The sequence below is a fragment of the Manis pentadactyla genome, chromosome 19 (assembly GCF_030020395.1).
Source record: "Manis pentadactyla isolate mManPen7 chromosome 19, mManPen7.hap1, whole genome shotgun sequence".
In the NCBI taxonomy this organism is placed as follows: Eukaryota; Metazoa; Chordata; class Mammalia; order Pholidota; family Manidae; genus Manis; species Manis pentadactyla.
The window spans coordinates 28,628,780-28,649,442 of NC_080037.1; the positions used below are offsets into that span (position 1 = coordinate 28,628,780).

General features: G+C 38.6%; 1 protein-coding gene across 5 annotated transcripts in view; it reads right to left on the minus strand.

Annotated features, from left to right (window-relative positions):
* The window catches only part of KCNT2 (potassium sodium-activated channel subfamily T member 2), a 431,161-nt gene that overhangs the window by 227,719 nt on the left and 182,779 nt on the right, over positions 1-20,663 (minus strand). For all 5 annotated transcript variants that reach the window (XM_036919693.2, XM_036919691.2, XM_036919695.2 and 2 more), the window contains 3 exons: positions 12,809-12,989; positions 11,495-11,659; positions 1,452-1,588 (listed from right to left, as the gene is read on the minus strand). In XM_036919693.2, the coding sequence (XP_036775588.2) occupies positions 1,452-1,588; positions 11,495-11,659; positions 12,809-12,989 (483 nt within the window). The remainder of the gene's footprint in view (positions 1-1,451; positions 1,589-11,494; positions 11,660-12,808; positions 12,990-20,663) is intronic.

Here is a 20,663-nt window from a genome sequence, read left to right on the forward strand (position 1 = left end):
TTTCATATATATGTTTTCTTGAAATTAAGGGAGTTGTATTGGCTTTTATTTTGTGATTAGTTGTATTTTAACTGCAATGCTTCAAACTAAGAGAGAAGAAACAGAGCTGCTAGGGGGGAAATGAGCAGGAAAAATCCTGAGACATCCTAAAGTTAAGTAACATAAGGACCAGAGAATGGTGGAGAGACAAAGGAAGTTAATCAGCCAATAGCCATGGGCTGTAACTAATCAGACTCTACATTCCTGGATGAAGTCACTTCAACAATGATCCAGAGGCTTCCAGAACCAGCGCCTCTCTCGCTGGTGAACACCATCATCTTGCCTGAACAGCATTAACAACAAATCCACAAGTCTTTCCTATGGACTAACCGCTTACCCCCGGACTTTCCCCACTTCACATTAGCCCACCTTCTTTATATGTAGCCAATGTAAATTTAAACAACTTTCTTTGAGATCTTTATATGTTTCTTGAATCTGGTGGACAAGTGTTGTGTTAACTGGCCTTGCTGCTTGCTGGTAAAGCATAAACTTCCTGCCCCAGAACTCAGTCTTTTTTCTGGCTAACATCTATAATGGCTCAATAAACCCTTTTATTTCAGAAACCTCTTGGTCTCCAGAGTTTCTGATTTGTCAAAAGCCATCCAGATAAAAACAAAACAACAAACAAAAAATATTTATGCTATAAAATTCAGTGAGGAGACTTTAAATCTGAAAGAGCATGTAGAACAACTCAAAGATATACATGAAGACGTTTAAAAATCTTAAAGCAACAGTAAACACCAAGCAAAGCAACCCCTGCCAGAGACCTCTTCTGGCTGGTCTGCAGATGCCCTGACTCCCTGGTGTCCACAGGCTGCCCAGCTCTGCTCTCACTCTGCTCATGTGGGATAACCCCCATAACCTGTGACAAATGTTTAAGACGATGTCACCTTAAAACTGGGCTGGCTGGCACATGTGCAATGGGAACAGAACAACCAACTTGTTCTGACTCCTCCAGTTCCAGCGACTCTTTGATCTCTACCAACAGGCAACACAGGTGTTACCTGCCCAGTACATAATACAAACTCTTTAAAATTTAAACCCTGACTCAAACTGCTTCGGCATTTCAGAGTGTTTAGCCCAATCTTTTTATGTATAGAATAAAAACAGAATTTGGGGATCTAGAACTACTCTAATAGTGAGTCTAAATAATTCAACTTGTCTCTGACAGCCTGTGATAATCATGCCATGCCACACTCACGGTGCCGTGTGGACGGAGCATCCTCACACTGAGAAAGAGAAGCAAACACACTGATTCTGCTTTAACTCTTTCAATCTGACCAGCAGTGGCACTAAGGCAAAACACAGCATGCAAAAAGGCTTGAACACATCCTGCTACACTGAAATTTGCTAAAATATGGAGGAAAGAAAACATTTTGAAACACTACAAGATGTAAAATAAGGATACCTACTTTGCTCTCAACAGATCCTGGTCTTTGAGGGCTGAACCCTGCAGGTAAATAACTCTTTGGGACCACATGGGGATCTGCAGCACTCTTCGAACTTGTACATCTGTTTCAGTAGGACACAAAATCACCACATAATAGTCCTAGTCAAAACAACGGGGGAAATGGGAGAGACACAATAATGCTTTGTTTTATACTATACGGGTAAACAGAATACCTAAGAACATTTTAAAAGATGATAAAATAGATATGAATTATTGGTAATAAATAAAAATTTGCATTTAAAACCTGGAAATATTTAAATATGATGCTGTAATAAACGTAACTGAGACAGAAAAATCTCAGAAGTCAACACACATTTTTTTTCAGTCTTATTAGCACCATGAAGAGAAGTTAGTAAGTGCTCATACAAGGCACACATTTCCAGCCTACCAAGCTTTCAGTTATACCTTCAGGCTGATTCTAAAATATACATTGCATCTCAGGCAAAACTGCGTTAAGTAACAATACTTCAAAATGTTGCTTTTCAAATAAGAATTGTGCTGGTGATTTATATCACTTGGTAATATTACTATGAACTGATGTTACTGAAAATTTTCTGAATATCTGAATGGAAAGGGATTCATAAAAATATTGATAATAAAGATGAATTAAAAGACTTAAGATCAAAATATTTCAAAATAATATGTCTCCTTTAGAAACAACACAAAGGTATGCTTAGTGATTAAATGGTTTCTAAGAACTGATTTATAGGAATTAGAATTCTCTGGCAAAAATTCACCATTTTATCACTCTAAAATAGATCTATTGGTAATTTTTGGAGTTTTAAGAATCTTCCAGGGGCGGAAGATGGCGGCGTGAGTAGAGCAGCGGAAATCTCCTCCCAAAACAACATATATCTATGAAAATATAACAAAGACAACCCTTCCTAGAATAAAGACCAGAGGACACAGGACAATATCCAGACCACATCCACACCTGAGAGAACCCAGCGCCTCGCGAAGGGGGTAAGATACAAGCCCCGGCCCCGCGGGAGCCGAGCGCCCCTCCCCCCAGCCCCCGGCGGGAGAAGAGCAGGCAGAGCGGGAGGGAGACGGAGCCCAGGGCTGCCGAACACCCAGCCCCAGCCATCCTGGCCAGAGTGCAGGGCCCTCGATACTGGGAAAACAGGGCAGCAAGAACAGTGAGCAGGCACTGGAGGCTGGGCGACAGAGGACATAAGAAAAGCGCGCGACCACTTTTTTTTTTTTTTTTTTTTCTTTTTTGCTGCTTTGTTTTGGCGAGCGCTTTTTGGAAGTCTTAAAGGGACAGGGACCGCAATATTAGGGAAACAGGGCAGAAAGACCGGTGAGCAGAGGCCTGAGGCTGGCACCGGAGAATAAAGAAAAACGAACGACCACCTTTTTTTTTTTTAATTAAAAATTTTTTTTTTTTAATTAAAAAAATTTTTTTTCTTGTTTTTTTTTGTGGTCGTTGTTTTGTTTTGGCGGGTGCTTTTTGGAAGTCTTAAAGGGGCAGGGCGGGCCACTTAATCCAGAGGTAGGGAATCCGGGATCTCTGGGCACCCTAACCCCTGGGCTGCAGGGAGCAGGGAGGCCCCTTACGGAGATAAATAGCCTCCCAACAGCTCCTGCTCCAACGCGACTCCACCATTTTGGAGTAGCTGCCCGAGCCAGGCCACGCCCACAGCAACAGCGGAGATTAACTCCATAGCAGCCGGGCAGGAAGCAGAAACCCTGTCTGCGCGCAGCTGCGCAGCACAAGCCACTAGAGGCCGCTGTTCTCCCAGGAGAGGAGGGCCACAAACCAACAAGAAAGGAAGTCCTTCCAGCCGTCACTCGTCCCAGTTCTGCAGACTATTCCTATCACCATGAAAAGGCAAAGCTACATGCAGACAAAGATCACAGAGACAACACCAGAGAAGGAGACAGACCTAACCAGTCTTCCTGACAAAGAATTCAAAATAAGAATCATAAACATGCTGACAGAGATGCAGAGAAATACGCAAGAAAAATGGGATGAAGTCCGGAAAGAGATCACAGATGCCAGAAAGGAGATCGCAGAAATGAAACAAACTCTGGAAGGGTTTATAAGCAGAATGGATAGAATGCAAGAGGCCATTGATGGAATTGAAATCAGAGAACAGGAACGCATAGAAGCTGACATAGAGAGAGACAAAAGGATCTCCAGGAATGAAACAATATTAAGAGAACTGTGTGACCAATCTAAAAGGAGCAATATCCGTATTATAGGGGTCCCAGAAGAAGAAGAGAGAGGCAAAGAGATGGAAAGTATCTTAGAAGAAATAATTGCTGAAAACTTCCCCACACTGGGGGAGGAAGTAATCAAACAGACCACGGAAATACACAGAACCCCCAACAGAAAGGATCCAAGAAGGGCAACACCAAGACACATAATAATTAAAATGGCAAAGATCAAGGACAAGGAAAGAGTGTTAAAGGCAGCTAGAGAGAAAAAGGTCACCTATAAAGGGAAACCCATCAGGCTAACGTCAGATTTCTCAACAGAAACCCTACAGGCCAGAAGAGAATGGCATGATATATTTAATACAATGAAACAGAAGGGCCTTGAACCAAGGATACTGTATCCAGCACGACTATCATTCAAATATGACGGTGGGATTAAACAATTCCCAGACAAACAAAAGCTGAGGGAATTTGCTTTCCACAAACCACCTCTACAGAACATCTTACAGGGACTGCTCTAGATGGGAGCACTCCTAGAAAGAGCACAGCACAAAACACCCAACATATGAAGAATCGAGGAGGAGGAACAAGAAGGGAGAGAAGAAAAGAATCTCCAGACAGTGTATATAACAGCTCAATAAGCGAGCTAAGTTAGGCAGTAAGACACTAAAGAGGCTAACCTTGAACCTTTGGTAACCACGAATTTAAAGCCTGCAATGGCAATAAGTACATATCTTTCAATAGTCACCCTAAATGTTAATGGGTTGAATGCACCAATCAAAAGACACAGAGTAACAGAATGGATAAAAAAGCAAGACCCATCTATATGCTGCTTACAAGAAACTCACCTCAAACCCAAAGACATGTACAGACTAAAAGTCAAGGGATGGAAAAACATATTTCAAGCAAACAACAGTGAGAAGAAAGCAGGGGTTGCAGTACTAATATCAGACAAAATAGACTTCAAAACAAAGAAAGTAACAAGAGATAAAGAAGGACACTACATAATGATAAAGGGCTCGGTCCAACAAGAGGATATAACCATTCTAAATATATATGCACCCAACACAGGAGCACCAGCATATGTGAAACAAATACTAACAGAACTAAAGGGGGATATAGACTGCAATGCATTCATTCTAGGAGACTTCAACACACCACTCACCCCAAAGGATAGATCCACTGGGCAGAAAATAAGTAAGGACACGGAAGCACTGAACAACACAGTAGAGCAGAAGGACCTAATAGACATCTATAGAACTCTACATCCAAAAGCAGCGGGATATACATTCTTCTCAAGTGCACATGGAACATTCTCCAGAATAGACCACATACTAGGCCACAAAAAGAGCCTCAGAAAATTCCAAAAGATTGAAATCCTACCAACCAACTTTTCAGACCACAAAGGCATAAAACTAGAAATAAACTGTACAAAGAAAGCAAAGAGGCTCACGAACACATGGAGGCTTAACAACACGCTCCTAAATAATCAATGGATCAATGACCAAATCAAAATGGAGATACAGCAATATATGGAAACAAATGACAACAACAACACTAAGCCCCAACTTCTGTGGGACACAGCAAAAGCAGTCTTAAGAGGAAAGTATATAGCAATCCAAGCATATTTAAAAAAGGAAGAGCAATCCCAAATGAATGGTCTAATGTCACAATTATCGAAATTGGAAAAAGAAGAACAGATGAGGCCTAAGGTCAGCAGAAGGAGGGACATAATAAAGATCAGAGAAGAAATAAATAAAATTGAGAAGAATAAAACAATAGCAAAAATCAATGAAACCAAGAGCTGGTTCTTCGAGAAAATAAACAAAATAGATAAGCCTCTAGCCAGACTTATTAAGAAGAAAAGAGAGTCAACACAAATCAACAGTATCAGAAACGAGAAAGGAAAAATCACGACGGACCCCACGGAAATGCAAAGAATTATTGGAGAATACTATGAAAACCTATATGCTAACAAGCTGGGAAACCTAGGAAAAATGGACAACTTCCTAGAAAAATATAACCTTCCAAGATTGACCCAGGAAGAAACAGAAAATCTAAACAGACCAATTACCAGCAACGAAATTGAAGAGGTAATCAAAAAACTACCAAAGAACAAAACCCCCGGGCCAGATGGATTTACCTCGGAATTTTATCAGACATACAGGGAAGACATAATACCCATTCTCCTTAAAGTTTTCCAAAAAATAGAGGAGGAGGGGATACTCCCAAACTCATTCTATGAAGCTAACATCACCCTAATACCAAAACCAGGCAAAGACCCCACCAAAAAAGAAAACTACAGACCAATATCCCTGATGAACGTAGATGCAAAAATACTCAACAAAATATTAGCAAACCGAATTCAAAAATACATCAAAAGGATCATACACCATGACCAAGTGGGATTCATTCCAGGGATGCAAGGATGGTACAACATTCGAAAGTCCATCAACATCATCCACCACATCAACAAAAAGAAAGACAAAAACCACATGATCATCTCCATAGATGCTGAAAAAGCATTTGACAAAGTTCAACATCCATTCATGTTAAAAACTCTCAGCAAAATGGGAATAGAGGGCAAGTACCTCAACATAATAAAGGCCATCTATGATAAACCCACAGCCAACATTATATTGAACAGCGAGAAGCTGAAAGCATTTCCTCTGAGATCGGGAACTAGACAGGGATGCCCACTCTCTCCACTGTTATTTAACATAGTACTGGAGGTCCTAGCCACGGCAATCAGACAAAATAAAGAAATACACGGAATCCAGATTGGTAAAGAAGAAGTTAAACTGTCACTATTTGCAGATGACATGATACTGTACATAAAAAACCCTAAAGACTCCACCCCAAAACTACTAGAACTGATATCGGAATACAGCAAAGTTGCAGGATACAAAATCAACACACAGAAATCTGTGGCTTTCCTATATACTAACAATGAACCAACAGAGAGAGAAATCAGGAAAACAACTCCATTCACAATTGCATCAAAAAAAATAAAATACCTAGGAATAAACCTAACCAAAGAAGTGAAAGACTTATACTCTGAAAACTACAAGTCACTCTTAAGAGAAATTAAAGGGGACACTAACAGATGGAAACTCATCCCATGCTCGTGGCTAGGAAGAATTAATATCGTTAAAATGGCCATCCTGCCCAAAGCAATATACAGATTTGATGCAATCCCTATGAAACTACCAGCAACATTCTTCAATGAACTGGAACAAATAATTCAAAAATTCATATGGAAACACCAAAGACCCCGAATAGCCAAAGCAATCCTGAGAAAGAAGAATAAAGTAGGGGGGATCTCACTCCCCAACTTCAAGCTCTACTATAAAGCCATAGTAATCAAGACAATTTGGTACTGGCACAAGAGCAGAGCCACAGACCAATGGAACAGACTAGAGAATCCAGACATTAACCCAGACATATATGGTCAATTAATATTTGATAAAGGAGCCATGGACATACAATGGCGAAATGACAGTCTCTTCAACAGGTGGTGCTGGCAAAACTGGACAGCTACATGTAGGAGAATGAAACTGGACCATTGTCTAACCCCATATACAAAAGTAAACTCAAAATGGATCAAAGACCTGAATGTAAGCCATGAAACCATTAAACTCTTGGAAGAAAACATAGGCGAAAACCTCTTAGACATAAACATGAGTGACCTCTTCTTGAACATATCTCCCCGGGCAAGGAAAACAACAGCAAAAATGAGTAAGTGGGACTATATTAAGCTGAAAAGCTTCTGTACAGCAAAAGACACCATCAATAGAACAAGAAGGATCCCTACAGTATGGGAGAATATATTTGAAAATGACACATCCGATAAAGGCTTGACGTCCAGAATATATAAGGAGCTCACACGCCTCAACAAACAAAAAACAAATAACCCAATTAAAAAATGGGCAGAGGATCTGAACAGACAGTTCTCCAAAAAAGAAATACAGATGGCCAACAGACACATGAAAAGATGCTCCACATCGCTAATTATCAGAGAAATGCAAATTAAAACTACAATGAGGTATCACCTCACACCAGTAAGGATGGCTGCCATCCAAAAGACAAACAACAACAAATGTTGGCGAGGCTGTGGAGAAAGGGGAACCCTCCTACACTGCTGGTGGGAATGTAAGTTAGTTCAACCATTGTGGAAAGCAGTATGGAGGTACATCAAAATGCTCAAAACAGACTTACCATTTGACCCAGGAATTCCACTCCTAGGAATTTACCCTAAGAATGCAGCAATCAAGTTTGAGAAAGATAGATGCACCCCTATGTTTATTGCAGCACTATTTACAATAGCCAAGAATTGGAAGCAACCTAAATGTCCATCAATAGATGAATGGATAAAGAAGATGTGGTACATATACACAATGGAATACTACTCAGCTATAAGAAAAGGGCAAATCCAATCATTTGCAGCAACATGGATGGAGCTGGAGGGTATTATGCTCAGTGAAACAAGCCAAGCGGAGAAAGAGAAATACCAAATGATTTCACTTATCTGTGGAATATAAGAACAAAGGAAAAACTGAAGGAACAAAACAGCAGCAGAATCACAGAACTCAAGAATGGACTAACAGGTACCAAAGGGAAAGGGACTGGGGAGGATGGGTGGGTAGGGAGGGATAAGGGGGGGAGAAGTAGGGGGGTATTAAGATTAACATGCATGGGGGGGTAGGAGAAAAGGGAGGGCTGTACAACACAGAGAAGGCAAGTAGTGATTCTACAACATTTTGCTATGCTGATGGACAGTGACTGTAAAGGGGTTTATAGGGGAGACCTGGTATAGGGGAGAGCCTAGTAAACATAATATTCGTCATGTAAGTGTAGATTAGTGATAGCAAAAAAAAAAAAAAAAAAAAAAAAAAGGGCAGTTCCTGTGTGGTAACCTCCAACGAGTTCTACACAAGGGTATAAAGGGCATATAAAAGTGTAGGCAAAGGGTCTGTTTGTGTTTATACAGAGGATCAAAGCCTAATTGGGCTACCCCGAAAATGAACTAAGATACGATATGAAAAAGAACTTCCAACATCTGCACCCTCTGGAAGACTCATGCCAGAAGATGATCATCAAAAAACCCCAACAAAGATCCACGCACTGCTACAGCTGTAGATGCACTCATCCCACCAGTTCCTGGACCTGCCATGGGAATGAGGAAGGAGATATCTAAGCTGGCCTGTGCATACAGTAAAACAACAAAATTGGACTGGATCTATACTGTTGGAACTCAACCAAGAATTTGGAGAAGTGCAAATTGTAGCGCTCCAAAGTCTTACAACTACAAACTATTTATTGTTAAAAGAACATATGGCATGTGAACAGTCCCCAGGAATGGGTTGTTTTAATTTGTCTGATTTCTCTCAGACTGTTCAAGTTCATTTGGACAATATCCACCATATCATAGATAAGTTTTCACAAATGCCTAAGGTGCCTAACTGGTTTTCTTGGTTTCACTGCAGATGGCTGGTAATTACAGATATGCTTTGGTTATGTAACTATACTCCTATTATGTTAATGTGTGTGTGCAATTTAAGTAGTAGCTTAAAACCTATACATGCTGAAGTTACTCTACAAGAAGATATATCAAAGAAATAATCAATCTTCCCATGTTTTCTTCCGCCTGCTACTTCTATAGCTTTTCTTCTTCCTTCCTAATTACAACCCTTAAATAGAATTCGTGCCTCATATCAAATTTACCGAGTATCATAATTCTTCCAAGTGGTAAAGATACCTCAAGACAAATGCTGGGCATAGAAGCCACAGGGCATAAATATGCAAAGAAGTAAAAAGCTAACTTTTTCAAACAATAAGGCTTCTCTCTCACTTACCAACTTCACATTTCCCTGTATGGCCCCGGAAGATGACTGGTTAGCCAGAGACGGGTAAGATTCCTCAAGGGAGGAACAACCTAAGACAGGCACAGTCGCAGGGGAGCCATCAGGTGAGAAATTGGGGATCAACAGAGGTGAGGCTTAGAACCTCACCCCCCCGTTCTGAGAGAAATCTTCTGCATACATGGATGTTTATTGCCCTGGTCTAGCTTGGATTAACACATAGTCTACAGGCACACACCTGATCATCTACATGTGCTCTCTTACAACACTAAACTATGTTTTCTACCTTTATCTTGTATCTACCTACCACTTCAGCATTTTATTAAAAATAATAATAATAAAGAGAGAAATGTGGTATCCACATATAAATCAAGTATAAAAACCAAATGAGTATTCATATTTGAACTGACTGTTTATAGTTCATAATGCATGAGCAAAACCGAAAGTTTCTGTGATGACGGCCCTTGTACTGTTCACTATGTAACTTATTCATTATGTAAGAATTTGTTCTACATGTAAAAACTTGTTTGTTATGCCTCAGAAGATTGGAGACTGACAAAAATTAGGCTTGGGGTGGATTAATGATTGTGCATTGAGCATTGACTCCCCTATACAGAATTTTATTGTCGTTAACAACCATTTGATCAATAAATATGAGAGATGCCCTCACAAAAAAAAAAAAAAAAAAAAAAAAGGACAGACTTCCAATGGTAAAATAAATAAGTAACCGGGATGTAATGTATAGCATAAGGAATATAGTCAACATATTGTAACAGCTTGGTAGGGTGATAGCTGGAACCTAGAATTATGTATATAAATGTTCTACCACTGTGTTGTACACTTGAAACTCATGTAATGTAATACTGTGTGTCAACTACCCCTCAATAAAAAATAATTATTAAAAAAAAAAAAAAAAAAAAAAAAAAAAAAAGAAAAAAAGAATCTTCCATATAAACCACCAGAAATCAAAAATTTGGGGAATAAAATTTTCCCACAACAGATCTTCTTTATGGGTTATAATGAGCAAACTTGAAGTCATTTAATAGGAGTAATAAGAAAGCTCAACAAATAAATAGGGAGTTTCTTAGAAAAATGCAAATTGATCTACATGAAAACCACAAAGGAATGTGTTATATAATTAAAGTAGCACTTATAAATCAGATTTTTAGAAATATAACAAAAGTATTTAAAAATTCTCTTAAGTATTCATGAAAAATTCTCTTTATTTAAGGGAAAGATAATTAGATATATTCAATACTACCTTGATTGCAGGAGAGACAAATTTATTGAAGAAATAAAAGGCACTAAAGCAGCTCTTTGCTGTTTGGACTAAGTACATTAAGCAATAAAGGATATTGCTTAAATCTGCCTTGACCCAGTACTATGTCAAATGGAGGAAATATCTCAGGATTATATCTGCAAAGCTGATAAAAATATTTTTTTAATTCAAGTTCTCAATTCAGCTAGTTGTCCGATTTTTGGTAATTGACTGCTACTGTAAATAGGACCTCGCTACTCTCCAGGAAACAAAAGAAAAGCTGGAACTTCCAGATTTCCACATTTCCATCAGCAGCACGTGATAAATTCTGAAATATTCATGAGGAGATGATATTGAAATAATTTTTTCATTGTTTTATTATATTTTATGTTAAATTTCACTGTTTCATAAAAATATCATTTATGCATTATACGCAAGGGAGAAAAAGTAATCCTTTTAATTCAAAGAAAAACCTTTCTCTGTAGCATTAACATAATTCCATCTCTTTTAGTGTAGATACAGAAGGCAACTTAAAATACTATGTATTCCTTCACCTTTTTTTCTATGTTCCTGGTTATATTTGTCGTTCTTCATTTACCCTTTCTAAATTTAAGTGTATAAATAAAAATCCTCCAGAACACAGACGGCACCATCATTTAATTGGCTTTGACAATATGTTACTAGGTATGATCCAGTAAAATACATAACATTATTTAAATGTACCTGTAGTCTTGGATGAGCATAGAATTCATTTAAAAAGTCCATAAGTAAATCAATCTTCAGTGAGCTGACACACAGAACAACATGCTTTTCTGTTTGAGCTCTGTGTCGACTATAGTTTCCACCTGACTTTTGTCTCTCCATCCACAAGTAGGCGAGCTGTTCAAACTGTAATACATTTCCACATGTTAATGAAAAGCTCTAAATCAATGCAATACATCTATTATTAGGTATAATCTTCTTAGATGGAAATCAGCGAGATTCAAATTGCCAGTATTCCCTTCAACAAGAGACTTTTCATATGATTGCTACAGAGATTGCTAATGTCTCACTGGGGCTTCAGGTTTCTAAGGAAACATGTTAATATAATTTTCCTATTAAATCATAACAGGGCAGTAAGAGGTTGGTGCCTCTGCTCTCTGTCAAGTAGAGTATGATGCCATGACATATCATGTGCAGGTCAGAGAAAGCCTCACCGGCATTACTTTCACATTCTTCTGCCAAGTTCAGCTTATGTCTCATGCAGTCAGAGAGACCCTCACCACAACAAAAAAAGACCATATTCTAGTTTATAGTAGCTGGTATGCAAGGGAAGTGGAAGGTATAAGAAAGGGGTGTCAAGAAGGAAGACATGCATGACATGATAGAGGTGGGAAGATCACCTTTATACTTGCATAATAATACAAAGGTTTGTTATGGAATATACAAGTTTAATTTGAATTTGCCATATCTTGTTTCTGACCTGCCCACCCATGGTCACCCAGAACCCATTGTAGGAAACAGGGAATGCATCTATTTATCTTTATTCTCATTTTATATTTACGTTCCTTTTAAACCACCTTATATATCCCCCAAATGCTGTATAATAGTTATATGTCATTCACATTTTGTTTTAGTTGACCAACACATGTAATCAATTTTTATTTATTACCATGTTTGGTTTCTAGATTATTTCAAGAATCAAGAGAAATCAACCCTTCACAAGTTTATTTCCTCGATCTAACATTCTATAATTAGAAACTATATTAGCCTATGTTCCTATAATTAATATAATAAAATATTCTGCATTTACAAGAAAAATCTTGAAGAACTGAAATGAGATATGAGCTATCAGTTATAAGTGGAGGGAAAAAATTCAGTTTCTAATATAATGTAAAAAGGCATTTCTGTGACAATTTTAATTAGTTCACTTGATGTAATAATAGTGTGTATTAATATAGTAAATTAATAAACCACACTGCATTGCCTTTTAAAGGTGGAATAGTTGATTTTATAAGAACTTGCACATTTCTATAAAATTTAGCATGACCATGTTACCTGTATGGGCAGGACCACAAGAGCAACGCAGATCATAGCGACAACAAAAAGTTTGGAGGACCAGGTTTCAGGGGTAACGTCACCAAAGCCCACAGTGGAAAACGTCACAATGCAGAAATACAGGGAGTCAAAGAGATTCAGCTTCTTTCCTATTCTCTCCAGATGTTGGATTCCACAAATGCTAAAGAAACAAATGTGCATTAAATTTTAAACTTTCAAGCTGGGCACATTTTTCGCACCCTTTTGAAATTCTCATCTCATTATCCTTTACTAGTTGGGATCTTAAATTGTACAATGTAACTTTTCTCAGGAAAATCTAATTTTCAAGTTTTTATCCTACATTAACCAGAGGTAATATTACTTTGATTAATAGCAAAAAATTGAAACCAAGCTATCACAAAGTGTGTTTGAGTAGCATGTAAATGAATAGACTGAATTTCAGGAGTGGCTTACACAAACATTTTGCACATGAAGGAAACAGAAACTACTAAATGTATTCTCTGTCAAAACAGCAATAGTCTAGTGTTTTTGTTTTGTTTTTTACATAAAGAGAGATGTTTTACTGTATATATCCATTTTACTGTATATGTACATAGACATATATATGAAAAGTTTGAGGAGTTAACAATTGACAAGTGACTCTTAAGAAGAGTCATTAAATGGATTAATCATCTGTGCAAAGTTACTTATGGTGTGAAAGTAAGGGAGCAACATAGAAATTGTTACAAGATGTTCCCAAAGTAGATTTGTTAAAAAAAATATTAGAAATAGCACTGCTACAATCCTTAAAACAAAAGTAACTGACACTATGAAAGATACACATATATTATGCACTGTTGAAGGGAGACATGAGGTTTGCAACAAATATCAGTATATAATAAAATATTATTCAGCAGAAAAAAGAATCCAAGTACTGATGCATGTTACTATTCAGATAAACCACCAAAACATGCTGAAGGAAGCCAGATATGAAAGACTACATATTGTATGACTCTGTTTATATGAAATGTCTGGAGAAGAACCACAAAGCAGATTCGTGGGTGCCTGAGGACTGATGGTGCAAAGGGCTAACGAAAGTGCTCTAATACTGGATTGCAGTGATGACTGAAGAACTCTGCAAATACATTAAAAATGATTGCAATTTACACTTAAAATGTGTGAATTTTATGCTATGTAAATTATGTCTCTATAAAGCTGCCCAGAGAAATCACTGTACACTTTCTGACACTCATTCCAACTTCTATACAAAACAAGCAGATACAGACTATGACTGTGAAGAACAGTCAGTGTTTGCACTCCAGAGATGCCTTTGCTAGCCTGCTACCCTCTGAGGTGATCTCCTGACTTCATATATATATATGAAATATTCAATTATCTTACATCTCTCTTTTTTTTAAGGCAGAGTATAAGCCTTAGGTAGATAGATGGAAAGTCACACAAGTCATTGGAAGAAGGGACAGGAGGCAAAGAGTAGGGTACTTATTTTACTTCTGAAGCAAAAAGTGCTTCTTTCTTCTTTTTGTTTTCTCTCTCTCTTTTTCTTAATTCCAGGTATCCAGAATTGCTTAGCAAAATTGCCCTTGTTCTATGCTTAGGAATTTTGTGTGAGCTACCAGGTCACATAAGTGGATTCATATCAGTTTATTTGCTCAGCTGCCCCCATGCAGTATAATAGGCCAGCTAATTATTAAAAGACTATTTAGATGGAGCCTTAACATAACCAAATCGGACTGATAATAAACATTTCTGTAGAATAGGCTTTTTAAAATGCTACTTAAAATAATACATATTTGAGGGTATAAGCAAGTTATATGTTACATTTCAGTAGAAAATAGGATAAGAAGGAAGAAAAATTATATACTTTCATGAGTTCAAATTTTATTTAAAAGCTTACTCTATTTTGCATAACTACATATAAAAAGTCAATCTCCATTAATAATCTATTAGACAAAATGTATCTTTTCTAATTCAGATATATAGTATCTTGAACTAAACTACTAGAAAATCCTCCTGCTGTACTCCGTGGTCTTCAGTGTGTTCTTTTAATGGAACTTACTCATTAGAGCAATATTTAGATTATTTAAACTCAGCTTGAGTATGACAATCTCAGTTTCAAAAAGCCATGGATTCTCACTGTTCAAGAACACTCACCAGGGGACTTCTGGAAGATGGTGACTGGAAGAGCCTGAGCCCACTTCCTCCCACCTATGCACAGAGCAGGTCAACTTAAGCAAGAACTGAAGACTGAGTGAACAACCCATACAATGAGGAATAGAAAGATCACATAAAAATGGCAAAAAGAGATGGAGACACAATAAAGGAGAGAATTCCACCCTTATTGCAATGGCCCATAGATGGCAAGGATATCACTGAGTAACCTAGGCACAAATTCCCTGCCCTGGAGCTTATTAAAAAAGCTGCACTTTAAGTGCATCTAGATTATAAGTGTAAGAAAAACAATAGCGCTAAAACACTCATTGTTTGGCAGGAGAAATCTGGAATTCTCTTTAGATCAGAGCTCTGGTGAGAGCCATTCTCTGTACTCCTTCCCCACCTTGGGAGTGATCTGGAGAACAGAGTTGGGAACACCCACCAATTTTAGACTTGGTCTAAGCAGTCTCTGAGCCCCAACTCATACCCAGACTCCTCAGCTTGAGATTGCATTTGGGCTACAGCTGCATGGAGGGTGTGGAGCCAGTTACTGCTCCAGGGAGGGATCACTGAGTATCCTGAAAACAGACTCCCTGCTCTGGGCATATAACATGAGCCTTGTTTAGAGTGCATTCAGACTCTAGGCCCTGCCTACATGAAGAGGCACCAGACAGAGAGTGCATTCAGGTTACTGCTACCCCAAGGGCACAGAGCCAGTTGCCGCTGATGCTTGGGGAGCACAACCTAGCCAATGCTGCACCATTGGTGCCCACCCAGAGGCTGTGGAGGTAGAGCTTCCCTGGAGGCAGTCATTGATGCATATGTAAGCTGCCAATACACTGCCGACTAGGACTCAGAGCAAGTGGTTGTGGGGTCTGGGCTTTCCTGAGGGCTATACCTAGTCCTAGGGCCATACCACAGATGCAGAGCCAGTCTCTGTTATCCCTCGAGGGCATGCCTGAGCCACTACTGCACCATGCGTGCACACCCAGTATCTGTGGAGTAGGGGATCTTCTGGAGGCTGTATCTGGCGATTCACCATGAGTGCAAAGCTAGTTGCTGCCCACTCCTGGAGATGGCACCAAAATCCACTCCCTTCCCAGCAGCATGGACCACATTCGTACCCACACAGGAATCTCTCCAATTGGGCTTCTCTGACTCTTCCCCCTTGCAAATATGCCCTTACAGCCCAGATATCAAGACATCCCCAGCTCATGTTCACTAGGCCTCCAGCCAGCCAGCCTAAACCACTAGGGACACACAGTCTACACAGGGACCTTCCCTATACAAGGCCAATCCTTCAAGAATGGGAGAGGTAGCCCTTCTACTAATTAATAGAATCAAGTGCAGAAAGTCCAACAAACTGAGAAGACAGAAGAATATGCTTGAAACAAAAGAGCATGATGAAACAGAAAAGGAACTAAATGTAACAGAGTTAAGATATCTACTAGATACAAAGTTCTAACTGATAATTAAAAAGATTTTCACCAGGCTAGAGAGAAGAAGAACTCAGTGAGAACCTCTACAAAGGGATAGAAAATATAAAACAGAACCAATCACAGATGAAAAATGCAATAAATGCAGTAAAAAACACACTAGAGGGAATCAATACAAGATTAGAGAATGCACAAGAATGGATCCGTGATTTAAAGACAGAGTAATGTGAAGCACTCACCCTGATCAGCAAAAGGAAAAAAGAAAGGAGTTATATGATATATTCAAAGTGCTGAGAAAAAAACCCTCCATCCGGAAGTACTCTACCCAGCAAGGTTATCATTCAAAATAGAAGGGAAGTTAAAGAGTTTCACAAATAAACATAAGTGAAAGGAACTTACAACCACTAACAAGGCTTTACAGGAAATTTTAAAATTTCTTCTTTAAGAGGAAAAGAAAAGACACTAACTAGAGGCAAGAAATACATGAAAATGAACAATCCAAGGACTTAAAAGCTAGTATGAAGGTCAAAAGGACAAAAGCATTGTAACTAATTACATCTAAAATCAATTAAGGGAATCACTAAATAAAAAGGTGTAAATGAAGGCATCATCTACATAAAATGTGGAAGACAGGGAGTAAAAAATATAGTGTTTGAATGCATTTGAATTTAAGTGACCACCAACATATATATCATAAAAGAACCCCATGGTAACCACAAGCCAAAAACCTATAATGTATACACAAGAAATGAAGATAAGGGAATCCAAGCATAATAGTAAAGGAAGTAACATGAGAGGAGAGCAAGAGTAGAAGGAAGGATTAGAGAGGGACAACAAAAACAACCAGGAAATATTTAACAAAATGGCAATGACTACATACCTATTAGTAATTACTTTTGATGTAAATGGCTGCCTGTTCCAATAAAAAGACATAGGGTGACTGAATGGAAACAAAACAAAACAAAACAAAAGATCCATCTATTTACTGCCTACAAGAGACTCACTGTAGACACAAAACACACAGAGACCAAAACTGAAGGAATGGGAAAAGATATTCCATGTAAATGGGAATAAAAAAAACCTGGTAGCAATACTGATATCAGACAAAACAGAATTTAAAATGAAGTCTGTAACAATAGACAAAAAAGAACAGTATATAATGATTAAAGGCAAATTCAGCAATAAGATTTAATAATTGTAAATATCTATGCACCAAACAGAGGAGCACATAAATATATAAAGCAAATATTAACAGACATAAAGGGAGAGATTGACAGTAATACAATAATAGTAGGGGAGTTTAACACTGCCACACACATTAATAGATAGATCTTCCAGACAAAAAAAATCAATAAAGAAACAGTAGATTTGAATGAGACATTAGACCTAATGGAATTAACAGATATATACAGAAAAATACATCCCAAAACAGTAGATTAAACATTCTTTTCAAATGCAAATGGGACATTGACCAGAATAGATGATATGTCAGGCCACAAAGCAAGTCTCAATAAGTTAAAGAAGATTGAAGTCATATCAAGCATCTTTTCAGACCACAACAGTATGAAACAGGAAATCAATTACAAGAAAAAAGTAGACAAAGCACAAACACATGGAGGCTAAACAGTATGCTACTAACAACCAATGGTTCATTAAAGAAATCAAAGGAATCAAGAAATACTTGGAGAATAGTGAACACAAAAATAAAACAATTCAAAATCTTTAGGGGGCAGGCAAGTCCTAAGAGGGAAGTTTATAGCAATACAGGCATAACTCAAGAGGCAAGAAACATTCCCAATAAATAATCTAACCTTACTCCTGAAGAAACTAGAAAAAGAGGGAAAAGAAACTCCAAAGTTAGTAGAAGAAAGGAAATCACAGAGATCAGAGTGGAAATAAAGACTAAAAAGAAATACAAAAGATCAATGCAACTAAGAGTTGATCCTTTAAAAAGATAAAAAAATAAACTTGTAGATAGACTCATCAATAAAAAAAGACAGAAGACTAAAATGAATAAAATTGTAAAGTGAAAGAGAAGTTACAACTGACACCACAGAAATGCAAATGATTATAAGAGAATATTATGAAAAATTATAGGTAAACAAATTTAACAACTTAGAAGAAATTAATAAATTCCTGGAAACACACAATCTTCTAAGACTAAGCCAAGGAAACACAGAAAATCTGAACAAATTACTAGTAATGAAATTCAAATGGTAATCAGAAAAATCTTAACAAACCAAATTCGGGTAAGATGGCTCCACAGGTGAGTTCTACCAAACATTTAAAGAATTAATGCCTCTCCTACTCTATTCCAAAAAACTGAAGTGAAAGGAAAGTTTCCAAATACATTCTATGAGAATAGCATCACTGGTACCAAAACCAGAGAAGGACAACACAAAAAAAGAAAATCACAAACCAAAACCCCTGATAAACATCAGTGCAAAAAGCCTCAACATCATATAAGCAAACCAAATTCAAAAATTCATTAGAAAGGGACGAGGGGTTCAAGATGGCAGCATGAGAGGTGAGACAGAGAACACCTCCCAAAATCACATTCAGTACGAAAACATAGTTAATATAACTAATCCTAAAACAGCAACAGGAAAGAAGGCTGCACCAAACTACATACTCCTGGAAAACAGAGCAGACCTCACGAAAAGAGGTAATGTACGAAAGCCTTAATCCAGCGGGACCCAAGCCCTTCCCCCACCCCAGCTCAGTGGCAGGAGGAAGAGAAATGGAGGGGGGGTGGAAGCCTGGGACTGCTGAACACCCAGCCCTGGAGGTCTGCTTTGGAGCACAGACCTATATTGTGTGGTGCTCTGGAGATTGGTGGGGTTGGGGAGCTGGGACAGGCAGAGTGCTTGAGAGACTGAGATTCTGGCAGTTTGTGGAGGACGGGATCCACACCTGGCTGCTCTGAGACAAAGGAAAGGCAGGCAGTCAGAGACGCTTCCAAGCAGCAAGAGGGCTGCTGAAGGGGCGGGGTTTGCATGGAGCTTGCTATGCAGGAGAAGGGACAGGTGGACAAGGTTGTCTGGGTGCGCTCTGCCCCACAGGTGGAGAACTTTGAGGAGCTTCAGGCGCTCCATCCCCTGGCTGGCAACTCAGCTCCAAAGCCACCCACTGTGATACACAGCCTGCTGTGCCTTCCAGCACCAGCTCGCAAACCGGCAGTAACTGCACTGGTGTCAGGCCACCAGAGGGAGGCCCGGCCTACAGCAGCTAGAGACGCAAAACACAGAGGCTCACACCTGTGTGCTCAGCCCACTGGCTCTGACACTGGAGACAGACACTGCAGTCAGGAAGCAGGAAACAGCTCTTTCCTTCCATCAGGCACCAGCGCTATTCCCCTGTGACCCACAACCTCACTCCAGGGGGTAAGCAGCTCCAGAGACTAGAGCTTCTGGGCATGAGAAGGCGCTACATAGAAATATGAAATGTCAAAGGAACCTAGTTCAGACCAAAATCTCACAAACCCCAGAAAAAGGGCCAAGTGAAACTGAACTCACCAATCTTCCTGAAATACAGTTCAAAATAAAAATCATAAACATGCTCATGGAGGTACAGAAAAATATTCAAGAACTCAGGAACGAATTTAAGTCGGAGATTTGATCTTTAAGAAATTCCATATCTGAAATGAAACATACAATGGAGGGATTTAAAAGCAGATTAGAAGGAGTAGAAGAGACAGTAAATGGAATAGAAATTAGAGAAGAGGAATACAAAGAAGTTGAGGCACAGAGAGAAAAAAGGATCACTAAGAATGAAAGAATACTGAGAGAATTGTGTGACCAATCCAAGTGGAACAATATTTGCATTATAGGGGAAGCAGAAGAAGAGAGAGAAAGGGATAGAAAGTGTCATTGAGGAGGTAATTGGTGAAAACGTCTCCCATTTGGGGAAGGACATAGTCTCTCAGGCAATGGTGGCACACAGATCTCCCAACACAAGGGACCCAAGGAAGACAACATCAAGATATATAATAATTAAAATGGCAAATATCAAGGATAAAGACAGATTTTTAAAAACTGCTAGAGAGAGAAAAAAGATCACATACAAAGGAAAACATATGAGGCTATCATCAGATTTCTCAATAGAAAACTTGCAGGCCAGAAGGGAGTGGCATAATATATTTAATGCAGTTAAAAAGAAGGGCCTCAAACCAAGAATACTCTACCCCAGCAAGATTATCATTTAAATTTGAAAGAGGGATTAAATAATTTTCAGATAAACAAAAGCTGAGAGAATTTACCTCCCACAAA